Source organism: Saccoglossus kowalevskii, chromosome 10 (assembly GCF_978046115.1).
Source record: "Saccoglossus kowalevskii chromosome 10, keSacKowa6.1, whole genome shotgun sequence".
Taxonomy (NCBI): domain Eukaryota; kingdom Metazoa; phylum Hemichordata; class Enteropneusta; family Harrimaniidae; genus Saccoglossus; species Saccoglossus kowalevskii.
In genome coordinates, this window is record NC_140650.1 from 23,253,425 (window position 1) to 23,280,742 (window position 27,318).

The following is a 27,318-nucleotide window of genomic DNA, read 5'->3' on the forward strand; positions in this document are numbered from 1 at the left end:
CTGTGGATGCCAGAGCTGTTGCTTATGGTCATTACTGGGGAACCACCTGAGGACCTTGCCCCACAGCCCAATGTTGCTGACAATACTTTATACGGGCTTGTCTGTGGATGCCAGAGCTGTTGCTTATGGTCATTACTGGGGGACCACCTGAGGACCTTGCCTCTCAACCCAAGGTTGCTGACAATACCTTATACGGGCTTGTCTGTGGATGCCAGAGCTGTTGCTTGTGGTCACTACTGGGGGACCACCTGAGGACCTTGCCTCACAGCCCAATGTTGCTAACAATACCTTATACGGGCATGTCTGTGGATGTCAGAGCTGTTGCTTGTGGTCACTTCTTGGGGCCACCTGAGGACCTTGTCTCACAGCTCAATGTTGCTGACAATACTTTATACGGGCTTGTCTGTGGATGCCAGAGCTGTTGCTTATGGTCATTACTGGGGGACCACCTGAGGACCTTGCCTCTCAACCCAATGTTGCTTACAATACTTTATACGGACATGTCTATGTATGCCAGTGCTGTTGCGTGTGGTCACTACTTGGGGACCACCTGAGGACCTTGCCTTTCAACTCAAGGTTGCTGACAATACCTCATAAGGGCATGTCTGTGGATACCAGAGCTGTTGCTTATGGTCATTACTGGGGGACCACCTGAGGACCTTGCCTCTCAACCCAAGGTTGCTGACAATACCTTATACGAGCTTGTCTGTGGATGCCAGAGCTGTTGCTTGTGGTCACTACTGGGGGACCACCTGAGGACCTTGCCTCACAGCCCAATGTTGCTGACAATATCTTATACGGGCATGTCTGTGGATGTCAGAGCTGTTGCTTGTGGTCACTTCTTGGGGCCACCTGAGGACCTTATCTCACAGCTCAATGTTGCTGACAATACCTTATACGGGCTTGTCTGTGGATGCCAGAGCTGTTGCTTGTGGTCACTACTGGGGGACCACTTGAGGACCTTGCCTCTCAACCCAATGTTGCTGACAATACCTTATACGGGCTTGTCTGTGGATGCCAGAGCTGTTGCTTGTGGTCACTACTGGGGGACCACTTGAGGACCTTGCCCCACAGCCCAATGTTGCTGACAATACTTTATACGGGTTTGTCTGTGGATGCCAGAGCTGTTGCTTGTGGTCACTTCTTGGGGCCACCTGAGAACCTTGTCTCTCAACCCAAGGTTGCTGATAATCCCTCATACAGGCATGTCTGTGGATGCCAGAGCTGTTGCATATCCATGCTTGCAACTATAGATTTTCAGAGGGACAAGTGAGCACCATGCTCCAGTCCTTTCAACAGAACAAATTAAAATATCTATATTCATAACATTATATATATTCATAGCATCTATCCTATACCCCATAACATCGACTGTATATCACACAGTATAAACTCCACATCCCATAGAATAGACTCATAAAAATGACTATATATCACATAGCACGAACTCTCTATCCCGTATGATATACTTTATATCCAATATAATAGACTATATCCCATAAAATTGACTTTATACCACATATCAAAAACTCTCTATCCCATATGATATACTTTATATCCAATATAATAGACTATATCCCATAAAATTGACTTTATACCACATATCACAAACTCTCTATCCCATATGATATACATTATATCCAATATAATAGACTATATCCCATAAAATTGACTTTATACCACATATCACAAACTCTCTATCCCATATGATATACTTTTTATCCAATATAATAGACTATATCCTGTAAAATTGACTTTATACCACATATCACAAACTCTCTATCCTATAGAATAGACTTTATATCTCATAGAGTAAACTCTACCTCATAGCATCGACTGTATACATGTATAACACAGCAACTTTACATACCATAGTATAGACTATACACTACTTTTTATCCACTATAATAGACTATATATCATAACATTGACTCTCTATTCCAGATTGACTCTATATTCTCTAATTCCTAGTAAAGTAAATGTAGCCCGTACTTCCCATACTTCTTCATAGCCTTTATTCAAATGATCAATAATAGCTATTCGACCCAAAATACACCATTTCTATAAATCACGCCCTCTAGTGACACAGCTCTTCTGTGACGTACTGTAAACGCGTTAATTATTCACTGAATATTAATTTCGTTATTTTCACTGATAAACAAAAGATAAAATCCACTAAATCAACGTGAACATATGAACCTATTTTTACAGTATAAGTAAATGGGTGAAGGCAATGTCATTTGTTGGTGCAGCCGTTCGTCATCTAGAATACAGTAAAATCTCTCAAAAACCTAATCTTTATTGTTTCCTGTCACCCATTGACGTCATAGAAAAACTTCGTCACTAAAAGGCACTATTTATAGGAAATGTGTATACCCGGGCCATTCCGCCCTGTAACGACGAAGTGTCTTTGTGACGTAAATAATTGTAGGAGGAACATTATCAGCGTGGATACTACTTTGGTCTGTGGTCGCCCGTCATCAAAATAGTGAGTGGCCAAAGATTTGCTAAATGTAAAACGACAAAGGCAGCCCAGCTAAACTAGGCTACGTCATTTTGACGTCACATAAGCGTTTCGTCGCTAGAGGGCGAGACTTATTCGGAAAGGTGTATTTTCTAAACATCTAAAGTTGAATTTGTTGTACATTTGTAAACATTGATATGCAATTACATCAGAATAAGCAAACAGTATTCACCCTGCAATTCTCTGTCACTTTAGCCTTTACTAAGCTTAACAAATTTGAATGGAAACTTTCCCAAAACAATGTTCGTATTCGTTCGAACTTATGTGTTGACCTGTGCTCTGTGAATTTGTCCGTGCGCCTCCACCTGTATATTAGATATGCCTGAACTGATTATAATTTAAATTTTAATTTCACATATACATCATGTACTTATATACGCAAATCTTTTCTTTTCGCGATCCGATTCAAGATGGCCGAATTCGACAAAATCAAGACATTCTGCCGTTTTTACTTGCGGCAAATTTGTCGTAAAGAATGCTGTTCAACAGTACGGTCTCTGATATGCCGTGACTGATAATGTTCAAACTTCATGTATACATCATCCACCATGTCGCTCATATGCATCACATTCAATAATTCGGTTCAAGATGGCCGAATGACGGTCATTTTTATGTTCAAAAATCATCAAAATTAGGTATTATTGGTATGCACATTGAACCTTATGAAACATTGATTCCTGTCATTCTGTTTGTCAGATGAGATTCAAAATGGCCGACTGGTGGTCATTTTATTTCAGTGAATGTAGTTTTTGAACTATATCTCTGTCATGCTCTGACCGTTCTTGTTCAAAACTCATGGAAACTACTAATAGATAATGCAATTGTTTACACGAAATTCCCTCTAAATCGCACGCAACCTCCATCAATTGGCGGTAAATGTCCTTTGTCAATCACTCCACGCGAGATCTCAACAAAAAAAATTTCATACGATGTATGAAAAACACATGCCTAAAACTTATATGTTGTTGGAAGAACTAGTATGACATACCTTCATATACTTCATATGTTTGTGAACCATGTAACACACTGAACAAATATTTAAAATCAACATAAAATTGATTCGGCACCTGCATTCAAATATTGTCTGTATAATCTGATAATGCATACATTTAATTTCCGAGTTAATATGTAAGTTGTATTCGTCATGTATACATTTATCAATGTAAAAGAAACTTGCAACATGGAAAATACAGCATAGGTTATGTATGTTCTTCATTCAACTTTTCAAGTCAATCATAGATGGCCGATTGGTGGTCTTTTTAAAAAAAAAATAATGCATTTCCATTTCTACATGCGTCCTTCTTCGATGGGATTGAAACCTAGGATATTAACAGCAAATTATTATATTCTTACATCTTGTATGACTAAATGATGCATATTTGTTTGTAAGTATGGATGTGTCAAATTGTTTTATTCAATTTACAGACAACACACTTACAGAAGACATCTGTCATTATATGCGCACATAATTGTGTATGCTTTCTATACACCAACTATAATTTATTGAAGGTTATTTTGCTTTCAATAGATCTGTATAACTGTATTACCTCTTTGAATGCTGGCATTTCGTACATTCCAATTCCAATCAATGGCTGACTGGTTCTAGTCTTACCCGTGTTAAAAGGAGTTTGTCACCTATATCGTGTAGGTCATTCAAGTTAAAAATACAAACTCGTTAAACACACAACGGACGAGAAATCTCCATTGTTAAGTTAACGAGAAACGTAACACCGAACTAACACACAAAGGGTTCCAAAACATTATGGTATATTGATTTGCAGGGTGTAAATTTCGAATCACCTTGATAATATCAATTATTGCGCGATGGTGACGTCAGCGATGATAAATACGGAATCATACATGTATGATATGAAAGCATAAATCTGAATATTAACGTACCATTGTATAGTTAGCATTAACAGAGTAGCCGCAATATGCAAGCAAATCGATTACGACCTACTTAAAGTACATGTCTGGAGAAGATATTTATAATCACACAGTCACATCGCAGGTGCATTCACTGAACCACGTCACTTGAAGACAAATTGCCTATGTGTGTGTACTATTATTGTCACATCCTTTTCACGTTTTCACATATATATGTGCGGTGCCGCAAATATGGGTAACTTTTCCCAACTAAACATCATTATTCTGCATATGCCTCGATTACAGTATTGAACATTCTGAAAACATTGTATGGTTATTTGTACCAAAAACAATATTTGTTCTTTAAAACCTCAAACTACAAAAAGATAAAACGCAGTACAAGTTTAAAATTAGAAGATGGAGACATCTGCTATTTATTCTGTGATACAAACATTTTAATTACGTACATTTATCCGAGTATCGCCACAACCATATAGCTAAAAATAGAGTTTATGTTCCTTGCCACACCTAAACTTCCCCGAGCGATTTTACTAGTAAATGAGACCAACCTAATTCGTTTCAGCCGGGGGCACTCGAGTACACGTGAGTTTAATACCAATATTTAATTATGTTTTTTTCTTATTTTCAATATTATATTGGACTAAGCATGTGATGCTCAATGACTACAAGTACATGTGATAAAGTTGTGAAACTTAATCTCGATTTTCGTGTAAACAAACAATGTATTTTTCACGCCTTGTGTACTTTTCGTGGAACCCATATGGAAAACGTCGCAGAGCTACAACTGTGTCACTTCAACACAACTTTTCACATAGAGAAATCTAAATATCCTCGATTAGTAATATTTGTTTTAATTTTTATTCGATTTATTCATTTCTACACTACGCTAAAAGTTTGTTTTTGTGGTGTATCGAATAGATGCAAAATATGAAATGATACTGACTAAATTAATTGGATTTCCAGCCCTGCAAGTAAATGTGATACATGACACAGAATATTAATCTCTATACACGAAGTGTATGTAATTTTTGCGGCGATATTTCTTACCTCGGCGAGTATATCCTTAAATGTAGTTGCTTGTATAGAGGCGGTGGTACGAAATTTTACATGGAGGGCGCGACCTTACTAGGGGGTCCGGGGGTGCTCCCCCTTAAAAATGTTGAAATATAGACCCTCTGAAACGCTATTTCCTGTATTTTGAGGGGCAAATGTTGCTGACACAAAGGGTTTCAGCATGATTTAGGAGGGGCGACGCATCCAACATTTATTTCGAGGGGTGACCCCCCTGTGCCGCCGCCACTGTTGTATATCTAAATGTTTAAATCTCGTATCGTGCCTGTTTTAGTATATCCCGATACTGACATTGACCGACAAATATGGTTTTAGGGCGGAGAAAGTTAACGAAAACGCCCATGGTACTAGTACTATAATTATATACCACAGCTGCAACATTACCCCAGCATCCCGGCGGTGTATGTGTGTGCATGGAACGTGGAACCACACAGGCGTGTGTGAACACATGAGAGAAACCATCTATCTTATACAAAGCTTGCAGTTACTCTCGGCATATTCCTTAAGATATTTTGATCGTTTGCATCGAGGAACGTGACTTTGTTACATGATATATTCCTTCTAAATTTAACTACGACGTATCGTTTCCATAGAAACCGCGAAGGTATCCATGTCTAATCATTCTCTCAAGATATGTCATTATCTGTGTGACGTCGGCGTAATCGTTTTAGTACTAATTAAAATTTGACCACAATGTTATACGTGTATGGTTTCCGTGTATTCCCTTGGCGTTGACTTAAAATGGTGCGTGTGTGCAAATTATTCAAGGTGTATTCAATTTATTTCAGTAAAGAATTGGGTTCTAGATTCTGTTTGAACACGGTTACTCGATTAGCTGGCCCGGTTCAAGCAACCTGTGCGTGAAATAATATCGGTATGCTATATACGTGGTCGGTTGGTCTGTAGAAGGTGCATAGGATACGCAATTGGGGCGCCGGTATATGGATTGGGGTGGCGGATTTCAGTGAGCTTGACAACTACGTTTTCAAAGCTATCGTCAACTATTATGCGCTGGTCATCACATACACACCGTGATATGCTATTAACGTCATAGCGAAGTGGTACAGAAGGGCTACTTGTTCTAAAGTGTTCCCTTTTGTGAAAACAGTGTATGTGTTACGCGTGTCACCGGTGGCGAGTTACCACGGCACTATAGGTGAAACTGATATTGAGCATCGATAAAAGTAGGGATGTGTTCTACATCTACATAAGTTTTAATGATTTTTTTAAATTTCACTATTTTTGCCTAGATAAGTGAAATCCGTTAAATTCCTAGTATCTGAATTACCCACGCGAACAAATGTAAAATTACAAAATAATTCATTGTTTTCACTTGCAAATCCATGATTTAAAAACCCAGTGAGTATGATCAAAATAATAGAAATTATATAGACGTTTTTATTCACTGTACATCCAGGATTTTAACCCCGTTACCCTGGACTAAATAGCGACCCTAGAAAGGTGCACGAATGTTACGAAATAACAGCATTGAATAGAATTTGTTATTTTGCTTTAAACAAAGTGTATAGTAATTGGCTACCAATCTAGTTCACGTTAGTCGGATTATTTCCCAGTAAATATAGTTAATCCAATTGACTTTAGCATACGAACGGATGGAATTCCTGGTATTTCTCGTATCGTATATGTGATCCATGCAGTTTTAGGTCAAGGTCAAGGCAAGCGACGGATTTAAAAGGGAAATAGTGTGGCATGTCCTCACGAGAACTCTGCTAGGGTTGTTCTCCACACCACCGTGGCAGCATTCATGTGTGTATTTCTCTTCAACATCTCCTCAACATTTTTATCTAACTATGGAACTGCAAACAAACATACAGACAAACAAACAAACAAACAAAAAAGTTTCTAAGTCCAGTAAATCACGTGGTATCTTGAAATTAACTGCATAATTAAACATTTTTGAATTCTTGTAACGATTGTCAGTAGGTGCCACGAAACGAGCACAAGTAAAAGTAACACTTTAAGGCACGGCTTAATACAAAACTACAAACAAAATATTGTGTATTCTTGTGTTAAAATCATTTTTAACTATAGTCACATTACTTAATTTCAAATGGTAGTCACGGTAGATTCCACGGTATCTGGGCAATATTGCAACTTTGCGCCACGAGTTGAGTGTCCACTCAACTTGAAGAAACAGCTGAGTTTGTGCGGTTCACGCGAAGTTGAAATATGCACGTCTGGTACGTACTGGGAGAGACCACGACAGAGTGCTTTGAATCACGGTGTTGAGGGACGGTGTTTGAATGTTATATATACAAAAACATTGCAAGCCCCCCCCCCCCCCAAATAAGTTGTTGGGTGACAAGTAGAGTATACGGATTGCGAAGAAGTACGGTAGAACAGGTACTTGTGGTGGCGAAAGTACTAGAATAATATTTCGCCAATAATATGCCGTACTACTATAACGCTGATTGGCTCGGGTAATTGGTCGTATACACGCTCAGGTTTATGTGTCACGTGACATTATTTATGACATATTATCAGAGATAACAGGTCATTATGGTGATTTTGGATTGTGAGGTTAGGACAAGCTATTTGCAAAGTTTTATCGTGCACCGTGTTTACTAATGTGTTGTATTTTTCTAGAGATAACTATTGAAATTCTTGTTACGCCATGAAGTAAAATTTGTGACATGAAAACCGTGACTTCTTCTGAACGAACAGCGAAAACATCGCAAAATATACATATTTTTCACTCACTAAGTTGTTGCAATGACTTTATAACGATGTAAATCCAATATTACAATATTTTCCCGCGTTTTTTCGGATACCAGTCAAATTGATAATTTTAACTTGAATCACGCGACATTACTTTGAGACGTGAATGCTATTTTTTACCGCCAATTTTGGTACGACATTTTGCAAATCTGTATGTATTTTTCCATTTTTTTTAATAAAAATATGCAAATTAATATGTGAAAGATGGCATTCAAATAGTTACTTCGGAATAGTACTTTAATTGTTTTCAAAATATTCCAATGTGTATTAAGTACTTGTTTTCACACAGTTCAGTATGTTGACTACAACAAAGTACTTGGAATTCCTAATAATTCAGCGTGTAAACATTGTAAGCGATAACTACTATCATCAATTAAGTGTTTCCATACCCATTTTTGTAATTTCTTAGATAAAAGTCTGTGCTACAAAGGTGCGAGTCATAACGCCAAAATCGTGACGTCATTAACCTCTTTCCCTCAAAATTTGTGGATACTTTTACTCATCCTGTCACATTCTTGTTTATTTCTGGGAGGACAGAAGAGCCACTGGGTGACTCTAATTTTGGTTAGCGTCAGACGTTTTAATATGTCATCGATGTTTCTGATCGCTTTGAACTTGGTCAATTTGATTTGTATGCATGACGGATGTCTTGGCTGACACGACTTGCCCTTGAATGTCGTATCACTTACTTTGCTAGTACACTATACTGTCCCTCATATATATAGGTCGACAACCCCCATCGCAGAATAGGCGTTCCACCAGGGCTTCGTAAGTTATTACACAGCCATCTTTTTTCGGTAGCAAAGCTTGTATATGATCAGCAAGCAGCTTTACCACACCCTTAAAATCGGTGGGTTTTAGGGTTGGATTTAGGCCCACAGGAGCCTCACAACGGCCGACAGTGGACTTATGGAGTTGGAAAATATTGTAGCTAATACTGTTTTACTCAAAGCCCGCGAAGGTAGGCAGTTTATGTGAAAGATTTTATGTTTTGTGTTCGATGTTTTGTTCAACATGGCCGCTGATGCTGAGCATATAATCATCGGAGGTTCGTTGATGCTATTTCCATGGAATATTAACTCATTCTTCCCAAATTTCTACTCTCCTTCCAGGCGGAGGGGGAAAACGAAAAGGCAAGAGTAAAAAGTGGAAACAAATTTTGAAATTTCCTCACATATCAGTTTGCAATGACCTTAGGAATAAACTCGGTGAGTAGTAAAAATCGAGAGTGGGTTCGGTAAAATTTACAAATGCATAAATGTGTGGCAGCGGGAGTGAAAATGGCGTCTCTCTGTGTGTGCTGTAGACTCGTGGGCCTTGTTTCGCCCACCGACCAGTGAAACTGTCGGTTTCAGTCCCTGTAACACCGGGACTGAGTGACAGGAAATGATTACTTGTCAGATCGACCGCGACGAATCAGGATCTGTGTGTAGAACAATATTAACCCGACGCGTTTACTTGAACGGATCGGCGCGGGCTCGAATCATCTTCTTTGTGAATGACATACCGTATTTTCGCTGGGATGTTTTACTTGTTTCTCGCCGTTTCCCCGTGTTTCCAAATGATGTATGTGCCTTTGTTTATCGATCCCATTATTATTTAAAAAAAAAAAAAAAAAATCACATTTTACAACCCATTCTGCCTCCGTTGGGTATTAGTTTTACAGTCGGTGTGATTAGCAGCTTTGAAGCCTGGCAGTAATATCCAATTTGCAAGTCTTAATTTTTTCTAAACCAGGCCATGACATGGATGTCTCGTTTCATTATCACTGCTATTATATGAGCATCACTTCAGGAATGACTAAGATAATATCCTTCAGGAGATTTCCTTTGAAGGTATTTTAATTGGAAATGCAAAGCTGTTTAATTATGAGCAATTTGGTTGTGTAATTTATGTCCCTACCAAGAAGGTTATTTTAAGATTTGTGTAATGAGCTTTCAGTCTTAATTGCTTTGTTTCAGTGCTTTCTGAGTTTTATCATTCAAATTTCCAGCCTGTCTTTTTTTGTGGGAGGTCTGAGTAGTTGGAAAAGTGCTCTAGTAAGAGAGGTACCATGGGAATTTCCAAATGACACTAAAGCTATTGGTTACTTATTCTTCAGTAATGTTATCCCAAATTATCATAAATTGTGGGGCCCTGGAAAGGTCACTCAACTTTTCTTTGTTCTGCCCTTGTCTGTTTCTGTCAGTCCAGCTTGGAAGGGTACATTATATAGATTTGATCAGTTGACAGTGATGATTTATTTTATTAATTAATAATAACTGTGTTTAAATGTGTGAATTCCTGGAAATGACAACTGCTATTGTGCGATGACCTTCCACGCTTTATCAAGGCCATCATCATCTCTTTCTTTTCATATTTATTTTAGTCTGTTTCATTTCTTTATCCGATTTTAAAATCATCCCGGATTGCAATCACACATCTTTAATTTCCGTTAACTAATCAAACTAATATGTATGTCTTGAATTTGGAACCAAAATCGAACTATTTTTTTTTTTATTGATATTGAAGACCAAGTAACATATTGTTCATATTTTTGCCCTCATAGTGCATGAATATTTCTGCAGTCAGTATTGGTCTGTCTTATTATCATTAGCCATGGTCTTATAGATACAGTGAATGTGAATCGTTCAATTTTGAACATAACTGTCAATGATTTGATCCAAGTGAAGTTTGTAGAAAATTATTAGCCGTAATTTATAATATATAATATTTCACATAAATTCTAAATATACCACTGTGTTTTTCAGGTCATTTGATAACACAATACAGTTATGCCTGCGCTATATTCAATTCATTTAAAAATCTATAATAATTGGTCAGACTACTTGGTATACAATGCACAGTATATTTCAATACAGCAAAAGAGGTTATCCCAGACCATTGGTACTAAAACTGTGCTTAGACATAGACCCAGTCTGACAGATATCAGAAAAAATGAAATAATTATGCAAAATAATTTGAAAAGTCAGGAAGAACAAATATTTTATTAAAATATATTAATTTTCTGTCGGTATCTAGGGTAATATGATTTGGCTGACATTTTGTATGATTCGAATCTTAACTTGTGGGTTATAAAATCATCTTGTTTCACTTACCCGTAAGTAAGATTTTATATCCAGTTTTTGGCATATTCCATTTACTCCTAGAGGTGGCGAGGTTTCAATTTGAAGATTTTGCGTAGTTCACACTTTGTGTGTTTTGTGTTTAAATTTAACGCAGAGGGCATGTTTGGCAAGTACTTCATGAAATTGCGTGTCTGATAATTGACTTTGCTGCAGGGTCCTGTGTTTGATGCCTGTCTCTGAAATTAAATAAATAGCATCATGCTAAGGAATAAAAATAGTTCAGATTGAATTTTGAACAATAAAATTAATTGCAGCTACTGATATTTTAGTTTGTCACATGACGCATTCATTTATTACATTTGTACTTCCTCGCATGAGACATGTAGGATGAATTGAATTTATTGTTAAATTGTATTTTCTTTTTAGAAATTGACTTCGGTTGTAATGGCAACAATACTCCAGGCATGCATGGTTCAGGTGTTCTGAGTGTGTGATGTAGCTGGAATATGCTGATTTTTTTTTTTTTTTACGTTTTCTGAAATCTGTTAATAACATCAAGGCAGATGGCGGGTCATAAATGGTTTACCAAATGTAGTCAATTTGCCTTTGTTATCATGCCAATAATTAGAACATCGTGTCTTATTATCCAAATTACATTGATTCAATATTTCACTTTTTGAGGGCTTGTGCATATTTTAGCACATATTGCAGTCATATAGTATTTCATGTCAAATTCTATCCATAATTATTTATTTTAGTATTTAGTCAATGGTATGTAGACTTTTTGTTGATTGTTAAGAAAAACTGGCAAGTAAGATGCATAAAATGACACTTTAACACCAAATTCTTCCACTATAAAAACACATTTCATCACTGAAAACACTTTAAAATAATGTAATTTTTGTAATTCTGCTTTTTTAACTCAATGGAGCTGAGCAAAATTGTGATATTTTGAGATATACCCTTGCCATACATGTAGGAATCAAAACATGCTTGTTTCACTCAAATTTGTACATATTTTTTTCTTTGAACTTTGTACTAGTATGATGACCTTGTATATGATGAATGATTGAATCATATATGTAAAAATAAAAAAGAAAAGAGATTATTTTTACTTTTGATTAGTGTTCTACTATTTAAGGCCGTTTGACTGAAATTCAAATTGTGCACGACTGAGCATGTACTTTGCATACATGTAATCACATTCCCTCTATCCCTCTAGAGGGACTGTGATGCAATGCATTATGAGAGAACATTTTCTATTGTATATAATTATCATACAGAAGGTGACTAAATTGTATATCAATTTTTTTGTTATGATTCTTATGAATAAAAATATTACTTTTTTCATCCCAAGTCACGGATAATAATTTTGACATATGAAGAAATAATCTCACCTGTGTAAAAATGCCAATTTTGTCCATTTTGAACACTTCTATCTCAAGAATTCGTTCGTTATGCCAAATTTGTTCTCCATTTTTAGTATCCTGAATTTTCCTGGTTTAGTCCCTGTTCTCAAATACTGTGGAACACTGAAAACATATCTCACACATATTCAAACCATAAAATATTTCACATAGAATATAAGTCCTAATACCTGCTAGGAATGATCTCAAGAGCTCAACTATGAAATGCATGGACTGATTTGGTGAGAGAATTGTTAGGGTGGGGGTGTGTGTGTGTGGGTGTGTGTGTGTGTGTGTGTGTGTGTGTGTGTGTGTGTGTGTGTGACATTTTTTCTATTAATAAAGTACCCTCAAGTAGTGATTTCATCTCTGATATGAGGCTTAGGATAAATTTTCATTACAATTTCTCACTGGGATGTATCACCGATGACTATGTAGTCGACTTGCTTGAGTCAGTTGATGACCTGTATCTCAGTCAACTCTTAAGGTTAAAATATTAAATTCATTTAACACACAGCAGGGAGTATGCACTGCAAAGGCTTATTATTTTTTTTTTTTCCCCCTAACAGTTTAGTCTGTCAATTGCTTCCCAGCATACCATTTTAAAATATTGTTTACCAATATATAAATCCCTGCCTACTTTGTGATAGAGGTTGTGTTATAATCATTGAATTGGGGATCGTTTAACCAGCACATTGACCATTCGGTCAAATACTATAAACACAATTTTCACTGCTGGGATTCCTTACAATTTGATGATTTACTCGCACTCTTGAGGACAAAATTCTTTAAAAGTCGCTGATACTCAGTGTAAAATTTTCACTGCTTACAATATTTTGTGATTTTTTTTACTTATTCATAAAATTCGCAAAATATGTTCCTTGTGAAATTAAGTGGTTTACATTTTTATAACCATGATATAATAATGCCAATAGGGGAACAAAATTACATCATTTCCGGTATTGGGAATTAGTGTATACTGTACTTGTGCTTACCCTATGGACAATTTACACAAAATTTGTTATCACACAGTTTGAAATGTATTGTCCTTACTCGTTTAGTCACCCAGTTAAGTCAGTATTCTTCTCCCAAGGCAGGGTGACTAATTTCCTTAATAATCTATGTAGGAAATATATTTCAATACAAATATTTTACATATCAATAACAAAAATTGTTCAGTCAAAGCATGGCGTGTTGAAACTGCTATGCTTAGAATACCTAGGATAGAACTGCCTTTCAGGAGGCTGCCACACCCTAGCCATCACCACTGCTTGAACTGCTTGGTGTGGTCATGAGTGCAGTCTTACCATGCCATACTTGCCGTGAAGAGAAAATGAATGCTTCCAACTCTAGTAAAAATGGCGATAAAATAAGTTATGAAACTACTATCATGGTTGTGTTCCTGAAAACTAAAGTAGTTACCTGAAAAGACTTGCATTTGGGGGATGACTGGGAGAATTAAGATCACATCACATGAGATATAATTGTTTTGTCTTCACACTAGCCCTAGAAGATGTTCTCTTTTCTGCTCACCTGCAAAAAAAACGGTGACTGGTATGTTTTTATCTGTTCATATAGGTGATTGTTTGCTTGCCCATTTGTCATCAACAATTCCATTTTTGACTTTTTCTTAAAAAAACTACCAGCCCAATTACTTGATATGTAGATCCTTTGGGTGGACCTCTGTCAAATTTGTTCATATCATGATAGTATCTTCAATTCTCCATTTTTAGCAAATATTTTTGTCATTTTTGACTTAGTTTTGAAAACTATCAGTGCTGATTGCTTCGATGATACTTGATATGCCGGAACCTTTGGTGGACAGCTGTGAGATTTGTAACAAAATAATAATTGCTATGGCAACAACAATATAAACCACCTTGGTTGTGATGTAGCAGGAAACATTGTAGTAATAATAACCATAGCTGACATTTCATCCTATAGAACATTATCCAACTTTGTTTTGAGAAAGACTCTGCGAAGACAGCAGGGCTCAATTTGACCGTGTGGTCACTTGTTAAAAGCTGAACATAAAAATGTAGCTGTATGAGGGCGCAATTTGCTAGGTTAATTCAGTGGGTAATATCAGTTTCGTATCAGTGGTGGCAAGTTGAGTGTAACTTACAGTAAAAAGAAACCTATTGTCATAATTGTTACAACAGGAATCTATTATTTGTTAAGTTTTTAAATATCGTTGAACTGCTCAAAAGTTAAATCAGTGACTACCAGTATGACCTCTAAGATGCAGTGTTAGGTCGCTAATGCACAGAGAAAAACATCTTAATTATAGTTATGAAATTTATAATTTGGTAACATAAAATTAAAAATTTTATAAACAAAATAAGTGTGAAAAAAAATCAGGTTTCAAAAATTTTAAGTTTGTGTCTTTAATGTCTCCTCTCCCAGTTCTGTCATCAAGCTGACCCATCCTGATTTTGAAATTCCATGTTTACTCTTGTTAAAAGCCATGCATGTTGAGGACAACAAATTATTTTTTATCTCAGCTCAATTTTATTGTAGATAATAATGTTAAAACTCTCACTTCTTTACTTGTTCTATTCTGTTTTAAGTCTTTTATCAACTGTGGATGCTTTGATCCCTCTGGTGAAGCAAAAAAACGATTTACGGCTAGCCCTTGTTCATGCAAAGATCTGATACATGTTTGGTCATGAATGGCATTTTGCGCTGACGTCTGCTGGCCAATGATCCTCATCTTTGACCTCAGATGTGCATTTTCACTGACATGGATTTTTCATATATTTAAATAAAACGTTAAAGAATTTACCTTTTATACACCGTTGACCTCTGATGCTACATGTATTGCGCCACCACTAACTGTTGTAGATTTTGATTTTTCAGATATTTTTTTATAAAACACCACTGTTTTAAATAAGAGATCTTTTTACCATAAGAAGTGTTGGAAATTCATAGATCTTCAATCCCATTTTTCATGCAAGAAGTAGTTTGGGACCATATTTGTTTACTTGAATTTTGTGAGCAACAGCATAAAACTAAAACCATATTTTTAAAGTAATGGAAATGTGGAGATATATTTTAATGGTAGCCAGCCACTTCTTAAGACTGTGTGCATGGTTCAGAACAGGCAGTCTGAGTCCTGTTTGAAAATAGAAAACAACTCAGAGTCTCGGGATCATCTTATTGTTGGTTTCTACAGATTGAACACTTGACAAATGGACATAATGATTGAAAGCACTATAGAAATGCCAGTCAAGTAATGTGAATTTACCACATGGCAATTGAACACCTATTGGCCAATTACTATGGTGTGAATTTATTTCTGAATGGGTCTCTCTTGAATATTCTCTATCGCAAAAGTACAGATCAACAATAATTTTAAATTTAAACGTACCGCTTTTGTAGAATAGCCCCAACAAAATGACAATGTGATTTTGTCACTGGACAGATTTAAGGGTGAGCATATACTTCCTGGTTGGTATGACAGAAAAAAATATAGTCTTGACCCTGAGAAGAGTACTGATTCTCATCCTTCTGCAAACATGACAAATTCTTTTATTACTTGACTTGTGTGTAATTTGGCTGTGAAAATTTCGTATTTCGTAAATATGTCATGGTGCAAATTCACTCTGTTAACGTTTGCATTATTCATACTTGTATCTTGTGAACAAATTCATCAGTGTAGGACCTTCGAGATCATTCTCACAAAATATATGGAGTATCAAGATCACCAACACATAGAAACATTGAGTTCACCAACACATAGGAACATTGAGTTCACCAACACATAGAAACATTGGGTTCACTCAACACATAGAAACATTTAGTTCACCAACACATAGGAACATTTAGTTCACCAACACATAGGAACATTGGGTTCACCAACACATAGGAACATTGGGTTCACCAACACATAGAAACATTGAGTTCACCAACACATAGAAACATTGAGTTCACCAACACATAGGAACATTGGGTTCACCAACACATAGGAACATTGGGTTCACCAACACATAGGAACATTGGGTTCACCAACACATAGGAACATTGGGTTCACCAACACATAGGAACATTGGGTTCACCAACACATAGGAACATTGGGTTCACCAACACATAGGAACATTGGGTTCACCAACACATAGGAACATTGGGTTCACCAACACATAGGAACATTGGGTTCACCAACACATAGGAACATTGGGTTCACCAACACATAGGAACATTGGGTTCACCAACACATAGGAACATTGGGTTCACCAACACATAGGAACATTGGGTTCACCAACACATAGGAACATTGGGTTCACCAACACATATGAACATTGGGTTCACCAACACATAGGAACATTGGGTTCACCAACACATAGGAACATTGGGTTCACCAACACATATGAACATTGGGTTCACCAACACATAGGAACATTGGGTTCACCAACACATAGGAACATTGGGTTCACCAACACATAGGAACATTGGGTTCACCAACACATATGAACATTGGGTTCACCAACACATATGAACATTGGGTTCACCAACACATATGAACATTGGGTTCACCAACACATAGGAACATTGGGTTCACCAACACATAGGAACATTGGGTTCACCAACACATAGGAACATTGGGTTCACCAACACATAGAAACATTGGGTTCACCAACACATAGGAACATTGGGTTCACCAACACATAGGAACATTGGGTTCACCAACACATAGGAACATTTGGTTCACCAACACATAGGAACATTGGGTTCACCAACACATAGGAACATTGGGTTCATCAACACATATGAACATTGGGTTCACCAACACATAGGAACATTGGGTTCACCAACAAATAGAAACATTGGGTTCACCAACACATAGAAACATCGAGTTCACAACGCATACTACGCAATGCCAACAACAGGAAAAATGCCAAGAAATTACAAAAGTCTATTCTTGATTTTGTGTTCAGACTATTGCTCTGTAGATACCAGCTCTGATACATGTGTATACTACAGTATTCTGATAGAAATTGACAACAAAAACTAAGGTCACTTGTGTCATTCATCTATTTTCCGACCGTTTTGTTAGCTTGGCTGTCAGGTGGAGCTGTTGGTATAGGTGATTGTCCGTTGGTGTCCTGTGTAAACTGTTTCTTTAAATGACTTGAAAACTCTGTTGCTTTTATACTTTATACTTATGTTCCTTGGTTAGACAGACCTCTATGAGATTTGATCATTTCATGATCTTCAATTCTCTATTTTTTAATTTTTGGTAGAAAATGTTATTGTCGACTTATGTTATTGCTTTAACATTTAGTACATATGCACCTTGAATGGACCTCTTTTGTGATGATATCTTGAATTCTCAAATTTTAGTGAATATTTTTGATGTCTAGAAAACTGCTACTCCAGTTGCTTTGATAGATGATAAGTATATGTACCCTATGTGAACCTCTCATATTAGTTAATTTTGTGACACAAGAGGAACATTAATATCTAGACTTGCATACAGTCTCTTGTTTGTTTTTGTTGTTTTTTCAATAAAATACAATATTATATGAGTATGCCTACCATTCACAGCCATCGTGAAAGTATATAACCTTATAGGTATCCGTGCTCCGCCCATAAAATCCTGTGTGATATGTAAATTACGCCAATTTGTGACATCGTTAAAATGCTCATTAATATTAATAGCAAGGGACACAAAACCCTGCTTTCGACATTTAAACACTCGCATAATATTTTATTTTATTGTAAAAATACCAAAAAACAAAAAGAGACTTATCCTATAACTTGGAGATCTAAACACAGGAGTTGACATACTTAAATAGAAGGTAAACAAAGCCAAAATGTAATTTGTTTTCCAACTATGTTTATGGACTTTTGATCATGGAGCAAAAGCATCAAGCAGTGCTTGGGCTATTTGAAGTTTCCTGAAAATTGGTGTAGAAAATGAAACAAAAACCTTTATTGAAATCATTCAGGACATGAAATTACTAGAGCACCATATACTGACAAGCACAGTAATTATACTGTGAAACGATTAATTATTCACTGGTGTTTTAATTTAGCTTATTTCGCTGACTGGAAAATGCGCTAAATTAAACCCCAATGAATATGTAAAATTTAGCATAGAACACATTATCTAAATGATAAAACCGTGAATTTAAAACCCACTGAATATGCCTAAAATGGTAAATCAGTGAAATTTAAACCCAGCGAAAATTAGTTATTTTACAGTACATGCCCTCATTATTGCAAGCCTATGCTCTGCTGAAACGGCAGAACCCTTTCAATCGTCAGATTACTTGTTAGATCATGAAACTGGAAAACAGTAAAACCAGGATAATAAATATAATTTTAGATCAGACTTTAATCATATTTCTTTAAATATTTCTATAAATATGTAACCAAATGTGAAAAATAAGGGTACAATTGTTGGCTATGTGGATGGGAGTCGTCCACATAGATGGATCATGATGTTCACAAAAATGACTGACTCCTTAAGATATTCATTGATACATTCCAACTATCCTAAGAATCCTGTGGTAGTGTCTTTCTTTTTTTTGCTCTACTAATTGTCCGTCGTCGTCTGTGTCAACTTTTTACTTATAACCGCAAGTCTGATTGCTTTGATACTTGGTGTATATGTACTTTGGGCAGACCTCTCTTAGATTTGTCCATTTTGTGATGGTATCTTTAATTTTCTAATTTTAATGAATATGTTTGTCATTTTTTCTTAAAAAGTGATATTTTCGACTTTTTGTTGAAAAGTCCAATTACCGGTACTATAATTTTAGGCTGCTTGTTTTCTGTAATCGTTGATCTGTTCAACACTCAAAAGTCACCATCTTTGTTCCAATGGACCCATAGCATGTGTATGGGTGGCCGTGATGACCATCTGTCTTTGAAATATGTTTTGATGAAGTTGATCGTATTCTATTTTAGGATTTCTGTGTGAAATTTATTATTAATTTTTTTTTTTTTGACAGAACAAAGACAGTTTATTGACTGTTCTTTATTGTAAAACTAAAAGTGAGTGGTAGTTGCATTCAAAGTGATAGCCACCATATGGCAACACATAAAGCTCCTACTACCAGTAGTACAACTTTTAAATTCATGAATCTGCTTGTGGGCTTAAAAGCTTAAATTTTGTTCATTTCATTCGCGGTTGGTTTCTTTCCTCGTGGTCATCGCTTTGTGTCATGTGTGATAGGGTTTTATGCACAGTCAGCTGGCGCACACGTGATAATAAAATAAATACGATATTTACTATATGGGGGCCGCCATCTTGAATGCAGCATAAAACTTAATAAGAGACGAGTTGTGAAACGCGTTTTCCAGATTCCCACAAATCTGGACAAAAATACCAATCTTTCACAAAAATACTATCCATTGGGTTATATTAAAGTTACATTCCCACTTTGTAAATATTTAAAATAATATATATGGATTACTATGAGAGATATTTGAAGTTACAAAAGTGCGCGAATAACAAGAAAACGACCCTGAAACTTTATTTTCGGTGGGCCACTTAAATTATTAGCCGAAGACCAACGAACAAACATCGGCGCGCTCCATTCCAATCCAAAACTGACCAATAGGGTGAACGCAGTTCATCTCAAAACCCTGACTGCCGCTAATAAATATTCAGAAAATTTGCGTTCACCACTTTAATAAGTGCACATTTGGGGGTGAACTATCAGATGAATAATACTGCACAAAATATTTGGTAAATGTTTTATGCCGTTTGGCAAGTCAAATACGCTCTGTGAATAGTATTTAGAGTAGAAAACAGCATACAAATCAGCATACAATGTCGAACTAGAAATAGTGTTCTAACATTTGATTGTGGAATGGTGGTCGCCGATTCGGCAGTGACCGGGAAAGTTCGATTATTCGCATTTTTGGCCAGATTTCTCGGTATAAGTGCACTTTCATTCCTTCAAATATCACTTATAGGAATTCATATATAGCATTTAACATTTTTTTCAAAGTGGGAATGCAACTTTAAGCCAACCGATAACAAAATTCGGCCCCCATTGTTACATATTCTGAAATGTTCACTTGTATGGTTCAGGAGTTCATGTAGATACTTGACAAGTGCACAGTCCCCTCTATTCCTGTTCTGGAAATGAAATACAATCTAGTGGGAAAATAAAGCATTGACACCATCCAATAGGTATTCTGGAAGTTATCCCATCTGTTGCCTAACCCAAAATAGGCGTGCATATTATTTATTTTTAGTATCCATATTTGCATATGAATTTTAGTATCTGTGCACATGCGTGTGTGACGTCAGTTTTATGAAAATCTGAAAAAGGTTATTTTGGAGATTTTGTCAATTTAGTAATTTACTTAATCTTAAAATATATTTGAACTGCCTTACCAATTTCAAAACCGGTTGTGCTAACTGCCATTCACTCGTAATGGCAGAAAAAAACTTACACTACATTCATGCGCTCATTGTCAAAACTGTGATAGACCTTGTACAAAATGAAAAGCATGAAATCAGACTTCTTACGACGTTCAACATTATTCATAGTCAAAAAAATATTGAAGACCATAAATATTGGGAAAATAATTAACAAACAAAATTATTCTGCCAACAAATATTCTATCATTAGAATATCCCCATTTTGATTTTATTGACACTTTTAGTATTTTTGCAATAAACCTAAAATTTTAAACTATATGATTTGTGAATAAAAAACATTTAGGTTGTTAGATCACATCGTATTGAAAAGAAATAGGTTTTGAAAGGAGGAATATCAGGTAGAATATAACTATACTGCCAAAATGTGAAATAATTTAAACTTGCTCGTAAGATGCCAAAAACATTAAAATCTCACCCCCTTCCAATATCCTAGTTTCACAGATTGCCACTAATTCAGCTGATTGACACCTTAAACTTTTCCAGTCTGAGGATAGAGGCACTGTGGTAATGGCTGTTATTGACAATGACTGTTGCATTGAGGTCATCACGTCAACTCTTACAAATTACATGGTTACATAGATACTGTAGATACTTACACTATTTGAGGGACAAAAACATGTCTCTTTGTTCGCTCGTTCACAACAATATCTCTGCAGCCTATTTAGTAGCTCAAATACATCATCAAAGTTGTGAGTGTGTATCTCATAATCTGGTATTTGATATGGATTGTGGCAGCTTGTTTTGAAACTGGGTTTCGCATTCATTCTTTTCATGTTGGAGGTGAAAACAGCATGGCCACAACGTAACAAATATTTTGATGTTAAAGAACATGGCATACTTGATATAAAATGCAGTACATGTAAACATTTTCAGTCCCAGGATGTCAAATTTGTTTTCCTTTATACACAGTATTACTGGATTCTGCCGTAAATTCGCCCATCCGAAAAATCGCCCTGGGCGGTTTCACGGCTGGTGGGCCCTTATTTGGGGTTCAAATTTTCAAAAAATTATCATCAAATATTTTTAGGGGGCTTCATTGAAAAATCCATCTACGCCGACTTTCAACACCGGCAGTTGGACCACAACAAAACGAAAGAAACTAAAATTGTATACATTTTTTTCCAGCTGGATTAACCCTTTTCCAGTCAGGGGAGTTTCAGGCTATCAGGTTAAGTCGGTGAAAAACGGTCATGATTCAATGCACTACAGTAGCCAGCATCTGTGCATGCTATCCTGCCAGACATTTTTGCAAAAATATGCCATAGTTAACAGACTGTATCAACCACAGTTTTCACATTTTTTGCAATCTGTTCGCATACACACTTCATTTACCACCATGGACAACAATTTCTCGTATAAAAAAAATCAATGTTTTATTTCAATACACATTTTTTACTGTCGTTAAGTAACGATGTTTTGCCCTTTGTACAGTCTCAATAAACACGTGTTAAACATTGAAATAAATAATGCTTAATTGAAAACACATTACAAGCAAGTACAAGGTCACTACATGAATGCAAGTTTGAAGTAAGAAGAAAAAAAACGCGTGAGTATGGGGATATTTGGGACATGTACGGGGGAAAACGTGTTTGACGTACTCGACCTGTCAGCGTACATTTCAAATTGCAACGTATATTCAACGACTTGAACTACATGTGTAACATATTACAACGTACTTTCCGTGACTTAACTGATGTTATATTCAAGCTCTAACGTATATTAACAGACTTGACTGTACGAGTAAGCCCACACTTACAACGTATATTTATTGACTCAAACTGAGACTAAAACGAAAGAGAACGTAACTGCAACGACTTGATCGGGGTTACCTTCACACGGCAACGTATATTCACCGACATGACCCGATGAACTATCCTGGCATTAAAACGTATAAATACCGAGTGAGCATGAAACTAAATTAACGATAACGTATTTTCACTCAAACTCAAACTGTTGTACAGTTCGTGACGCTGTAATAAGTCCCAAATTTATTTGTTGTACGCCTTTCTTAGTCGTCTACCCCGGCGGGCTGCTCCCATGCATCTGCCTGATGTCGAGGGCTGCTCTTCCGTACTTCGTGTTTGTGTTCCCACGGTGCGTTTTTTCCCTCAGTGCCATGTTGTGATGAAAAGCAGCGAAACATTCGCCCGCATGAAGGTGAACTTTACAAATTGGGCATCCTTTCGATGTTTCTGATAATCGGCCAATCGCTGTTTTTCTCCCGTCCTTGCTGCACTGCTTACATTATTTTTGACGCCCGGATAGTCTGCATATTTCGTGCGAATCCATGTTTTCACTACGAATAAATGACGTGTTACTTGGAAGAGAGCCAACTTCTCTTATGGATTTTTGAATTCTACTCAAGTGTCCACCAATCAGTTGTTTACCTGTGCGGATATTGAAGAATTTGTGCGTTACTTTAGTCGTGCGATTCAATGCCTTGAAACATTCATAAGCATTGACCAATGCAACATCTATGAGGTAACAGGCCATGTAGATCCATCAACGATTGTTTTTTCTGCCCGTGTGATAGTATTTTCGCCTTTGGTTAGAATGATCCACGCCACCCATGTGATGTCTGTAACATTGTAACGATACAGGCACATGTCTCTCGTCATCTACTGCTTCTGCCGACGTAGCCATGGGGGATAGACTGTATTTAAAATCAATATGTGCGCGCTGTCATCCTGGTATGCAGTAAAATTGATAGTGTCGTCCGGTCTAGTTGCTGCTTTCATTTCACCAATTTTCAATTTCAGCTTCTTGCTTTTCCCCTCAGGAATTAATTGCGGCGGCATGGTTTTCCGATTTCGTCTGCTAAAACTACCGACCATGTACACTTTCTTGTCTTGTAATACAAGGGCTGTGTTAACTGACGTAAAAAGCGAATCACAGAAAAGAATATGGTTTTTTTCTGTGAAGGGCTGTAGCAACCGGTGTGTTGTCTTCTTAATTGTCCCAGTTTCTTTCTTTCTCCCCTCAATTGTAGTTTTATATTTCACCCCCAAATATGGTTCAAAGTTTGCAATGTAAGACGTTGTTGAGTCGCACACCTGCCATATTTTGAAGCCATCACGGTTGGGTTTGTGGGGCAATCTCTGCTTAAACCTGGACCGTCCCTTGAATCTAATCATACGCTCATCAATCGAAATTTCCTGTCCCATCTGGTAGTATCGCCGACAATTTTCGAGTACGGGTTCCAGCCACGGGTTGATTTTATACAACGGGTCGGCCTCTGATCGTTTGCGACGACGTTCAATGTCAGGATTCCGCCGTTGGTCATTTACTGGATCAGCTAAATGAAAATAATGCATTAGCATTTGAAATCTGGCCCGAGTCATTACTGACGCAATTCCCATATTCTGCAGAAAGGGGTCACTAGACCAATAATTGTCAATTGCTGATTTGTGATCAACACCCATACATATCATCACACCAAAGAATGCTTGCATTTCACTGAAATTTGTATTATGCCAGCGGGTTAATTTTTTTGCAATGTATTTTTGATGATATTTGGCGTATTTATTAGTTTGGATGGAAGCCAGTTCTATCAATTCTGGTGGAATAAATTTGTAGAAATATTCCACCTCACGAGCATATGAAGGCAGTTCGAAAGTTGGTCCAGGTTCGTGTTCAAAAACTGGAATAGTAAATATATCGCAGTCTTCTTCCGTGGCCATTCTCCATTCACCAGTGCTGGAGGCAACATACTCGAATGTAGCACCAATTTCTGTGTCGGATTCAATTTCAATGTCGCTATCGAGTACAGGTGGGTAACGTTGCTCTAAAAAATCGTCATTCTCAGCACGATCTTCATCGATTTCTGAATCTGTATCGTCGTCATTTGCAACTATGAAGTCATCTGGTATTTTGTGTCGTAGTTCACCTGTTTTTTCGTCCAATACAAGTTCATCATCACGCGTGTCCATTGGCGATGCGTGTGCATACACAACGCGTTTTTTAGTCCCCGTTCGGACGCAGTCCGAAAACGGGGACTTATGTTTTGCTCTGTGTGCGTCCGTGCGTCCGTGCGTCCGTGATCACCTGTATCTCGAACATGCATGGACCGATTAAGTTCAAACTTCACTCATACATCACACATTATATGGGACATATGCACATGCATTTTTTTCATGATCCGATTAACGATAGCCGAATAGCGGCCATTTTAAGGCCGAAAATGCATCAAAATCGCACATTTTCACCATTCCGGACCCGGATCTCAGTTATGCATGGACGGATTTTGTTCAAATTTGGTACATACATTAAACATAATAGGACCTTGATGCACGTCATTTTTTTTTTTGGATCGGGTTCGAAATGGCCGACTGGCGGCCATTTTGTTTTAAAGAATTCAGTTCTGGATCCGTATCTGAGACATGCTTGGATTGATCGAGTTCAAACTTCACACACACAAGGTACATCATGTCACAAATATGTATGTGCATTTGTTTCATGATCTCATTAACGATAGCCAAATGGCGGCCGCTTTAAGGCCGAAAATGCATTGAAATCGCACATTTTCACCATTCCGGACCCGGATCTCAGTTATGCATGGACGGATTTCATTCAAATTTGGTACATACATTAAACATAATAGGACCTTGATGCACGTCATTTTTTTTTTTCGGATCAAGTTCGAAATAGCCGACTGGCGGCCATTTTGTTTTAAAGAATTCAGTTCTGGATCCGTATCCGAGACATGTCTGGATTGATCAAGTTCAAACTTCACACACACAAGGTACATCATGTCACAAATATGTATGTGCATTTGTTTCATGATCTCATTAACGATAGCCGAATAGCGGCCATTTTAAGGCCGAAAATGCATCAAAATCGCACATTTTCACAATTCCGGACCCGGATCTCAGTTATGCATGGACGGATTTTGTTCAAATTTGGTACATACATTAAACATAATAGGACCTTGATGCACGTCATTTTTTTTTTTGGATCGGGTTCGAAATGGCCGACTGGCGGCCATTTTGTTTTAAAGAATTCAGTTCTGGATCCGTATCTGAGACATGCTTGGATTGATCGAGTTCAAACTTCACACACACAAGGTACATCATGTCACAAATATGTATGTGCATTTGTTTCATGATCTCATTAACGATAGCCAAATGGCGGCCGCTTTAAGGCCGAAAATGCATTGAAATCGCACATTTTCACCATTCCGGACCCGGATCTCAGTTATGCATGGACGGATTTCATTCAAATTTGGTACATACATTAAACATAATAGGACCTTGATGCACGTCATTTTTTTTTCCGGATCAAGTTCGAAATAGCCGACTGGCGGCCATTTTGTTTTAAAGAATTCAGTTCTGGATCCGTATCCGAGACATGTCTGGATTGATCAAGTTCAAACTTCACACACACAAGGTACATCATGTCACAAATATGTATGTGCATTTGTTTCATGATCTCATTAACGATAGCCAAATGGGGGCCGCTTTAAGGCCGAAAATGCATTGAAATCGCACATTTTCACCATTCCGGACCCGTATCTCAGTTATGCATCGATGGATTTTGTTCAAATTTGGTACATACATTAAACATAATAGGACCTTGATGCACGTCTTTTTTTTTTTCGGATCAAGTTCGAAATGGCCGACTGGCGGCCATTTTGTTAAAGAATTCAGTTCTGGATTCGTATCCAAGACATGTCTGGATTGATCAAGTTCAAACTTCACACACACATGGTACATCATGTCACAAATAGATATGTGCATTTGTTTCATGATCTGCTGAACAATAGCGGAATGATGGCCATTTTAAGGCCGAAAATGCATCAAAATCACGTATTTTCACAATTCCAGAACCGGATCTCAGTCATGCATGGATGGATTTTGTTCAGATTTAGCACAATGTGTTGTACATATGCAGATGCATTTCGGTCATGATCTGCTTTGAATGTATATGTCACTCAAATATGAACGGAACGGGGACGTGTCATTGACAATGACTTGTTAATAGTTTGTTTTTCGGGGAAACTTGCAAGTGTTGATTGTTCTGTATCGCATACATTTTCTTGTACCATTTCTTTGGTGACATCGACGTTTTGTTGCGTACTCGCTGGGTCGATATGTTCAGGTCCCTGCTTTTCTGCGTTGGCAGTTGTGGCGGATGTCGACGGTTCCGATTCGCAAACATTGTCTTGCAAAAATTGTATCACATCTTTGACGGCACGTTGTATTTCAGCGTGACCAACTTCCGTTT

At 37.1% G+C, this 27,318-nt stretch overlaps 1 protein-coding gene across 1 annotated transcript in view; it reads left to right on the plus strand.

The window, feature by feature from the left end:
* Nucleotides 1-9,009: 9,009 nt before the first annotated feature.
* The window catches only part of LOC100374101 (G protein-coupled receptor kinase 5), a 58,127-nt gene continuing 39,818 nt past the window's right edge, over nucleotides 9,010-27,318 (plus strand). Inside the window, exons 1-2 of the mRNA XM_002742043.4 lie at nucleotides 9,010-9,182; nucleotides 9,334-9,429. Coding sequence (XP_002742089.2) covers nucleotides 9,131-9,182; nucleotides 9,334-9,429 — 148 coding nt within the window. The 5' untranslated portion in view covers nucleotides 9,010-9,130. The remainder of the gene's footprint in view (nucleotides 9,183-9,333; nucleotides 9,430-27,318) is intronic.